The sequence below is a fragment of the Protobothrops mucrosquamatus genome, unplaced genomic scaffold (genome assembly GCF_001527695.2).
Source record: "Protobothrops mucrosquamatus isolate PMUCROS unplaced genomic scaffold, P.Mucros_1.0 scaffold682, whole genome shotgun sequence".
In the NCBI taxonomy this organism is placed as follows: domain Eukaryota; kingdom Metazoa; phylum Chordata; class Lepidosauria; order Squamata; family Viperidae; genus Protobothrops; species Protobothrops mucrosquamatus.
This window is the reverse complement of record NW_015386969.1, coordinates 530,410-532,600: the sequence shown is the minus strand read 5'-3', so window position 1 is coordinate 532,600 and position 2,191 is coordinate 530,410. Positions and strand designations below refer to the sequence as shown.

The 2,191-nt window shown below is 36.7% G+C and overlaps 1 protein-coding gene across 1 annotated transcript in view; it reads left to right on the top strand.

Moving 5' to 3' along the window:
* Positions 1-593: 593 nt before the first annotated feature.
* The window catches only part of LOC107289376 (transmembrane protein 189), a 17,423-nt gene continuing 15,825 nt past the window's right edge, over positions 594-2,191 (top strand). Inside the window, exon 1 of the mRNA XM_029284524.1 lies at positions 594-701. Within this exon, the coding sequence (XP_029140357.1) occupies positions 629-701 (73 nt within the window). The 5' untranslated portion in view covers positions 594-628. The remainder of the gene's footprint in view (positions 702-2,191) is intronic.

The following is a 2,191-nucleotide window of genomic DNA, read 5'->3' as shown; positions in this document are numbered from 1 at the left end:
ATTTATTTATTTATTTATTTATTTATTTATTATTTGAATTTATATCCCGCCCTTCTCCTTGTGGACTCAGGGCGGCTGACAATCAATTAAAAACACCAATAACAATCACAAAATTAAAATTAATTAAAATGAAATATTTAAATTGTCTGATTAAGATATGATTAAAAACCCCTCTAAAAACCCCTCTTAAAAATTGCCCTACTTATGATCCAGTTTCAAAGTTGCAGACACTGCAGTGTCCTGTGGTCAGGGAAGCTCTAGCAGCCCCCAACCTGTCCTATCTCCCCTACTCCCCCCCCTTCACTGGGTCTCCACTGGCCTTGGGCCTGCTTCCCACCCTATTGGGTCCCTTAGCCACAACGAGAGAAGGGGAGAGGGTCACTAAGCAATGTGATTGTGGACTTGCTTCCCTTAGCAACTGACTTGCAACCATAACGGGCAGGTTCCATTATGGTCTTATATTTAGGACTATCTATATCTGCTCCTTCAAGACTTTCATATTAAGTGTTGGTTAATATGTCACTATTTTAATACGAATAAAGCAAAAAGCACCATGCTTTAACTTACCTTTTTTTTAACAGGGAAAAGGCTGCAGGAATGGATTAGTGTCGTCTTATGTTTCTCCTTGATGTCTTTCAACTTCTACAAACTTCTCTTTTGCCTGAGACTGGAGCATGCCTTCTCAATTATTGTTGGTATATGTAAGTACGCATTAGTTTTTATGTAGGTTGCTCTACTTTGAGAGTAATTTTGATGCTTATCTCTATGTGATTCTTTTACCAACTTATATTCTGAATTGTATTTATGTTGTATCCTTTCTCTTGACATAAGCAGCAGGGTAAAAATGGATAAAACATTAATCAAAAGTGCCCTAATTAGAAAAGGCATGATATTTAAAAACAAAGTAAAAGCAGTATGATCCAGTGTCAAAGCAAGAAGCGGCACGTTAAGTACTCCTTTTAAGTGTTTCGTTACTCAGACACATGACATCCAGTACATTGGATTTTGCCCCCAGAGTATCTCTAGGAGAAATGACACATTAAAGTTAAGTGGGTCACCCTACATAAAGAAATGAAAAATGGAAGTTGAAGATTTGTTGATTTAATATATGGTATTTATTCCACACCCTTCAATAATAGCTTCAGAGTAATTTACTAAATTTTGTAAATACCTTATAATCATTGGTAGCCGCTCATAAATGTTTTATGTAAGTTGGGATCTCAAGTCTACTTGTTACTCAGAGTGATTATTATTTTTTTCTTTTGAGGGCAATGAAAGGTGTCCCATCCTTTCTCTTTAATTTGAAACTAAGGTGAAGACAATGGGTGGTTCTGTAGACCTAGGCAAGGAGATCTAGATTTGCTCCGAATACGAGTTTTGTATTATAGAAGCAATACAATTTTTATGAAAGAACAAAGATGATGTGGTTTGCTTTAAAGTTGACCTGAAGCTTCTTCCTAGTTATAATTTGCCAAAGCCAAGATTAGCTTTGAGAAGGATATACAAGTTTAAGAAAGTCTAGTCTTCTGTGATCTGATTTTTATTTAACTTTATTTTAACTATTTAACTTTATTTAAACTATTTGTATATCTTAAGAGTTGAATAAATTGAACAAAGAAATAGGCAAAAAAATCTTGCTTTATGTTGAAATATAAAACGTCTGTATCTGAACGCTTGCCCTACAAACCTGGTTTATCATTACCTTATTTCGGTTCTTTCTGATCAAACTATTGATAATATGATGTTGTTATTCCAAGATGGAGTATTACTTTCAGAGAAATGCTACACCAGCTCTATGGTGAATCATTTGCTTGTGTGCATGCAGTCCATTCATCTCAAATCAAGTCACCGATGAACAGCATTTGGTATCTGGTCTTGTCTGTCTTAAAGTTGTTCTTTAGATTATCCTATTCTCTGTCTAGCTCAAACATAAATAAAAAAGAGGAATTTTGTTGAGATGAGTTTTGGAACTCACATATTAAAGCAGGGGTCCCCAATCCCCGGCCTGCAGCCTGCTAGCAGGCCATGACCCATTGGGAACCAGGCCACACAAGTGGTGGGCGAGCACGCAAAACCTTCCCCTTTACCTCCCCCTCCCCCACTGTGCCACTACTAGTCCACAGAACCAGAAAGGTTGCTGTGTTGAAGGACTTACAAATTACTTAATTGCTCAGAAGTACAAATGATTGCT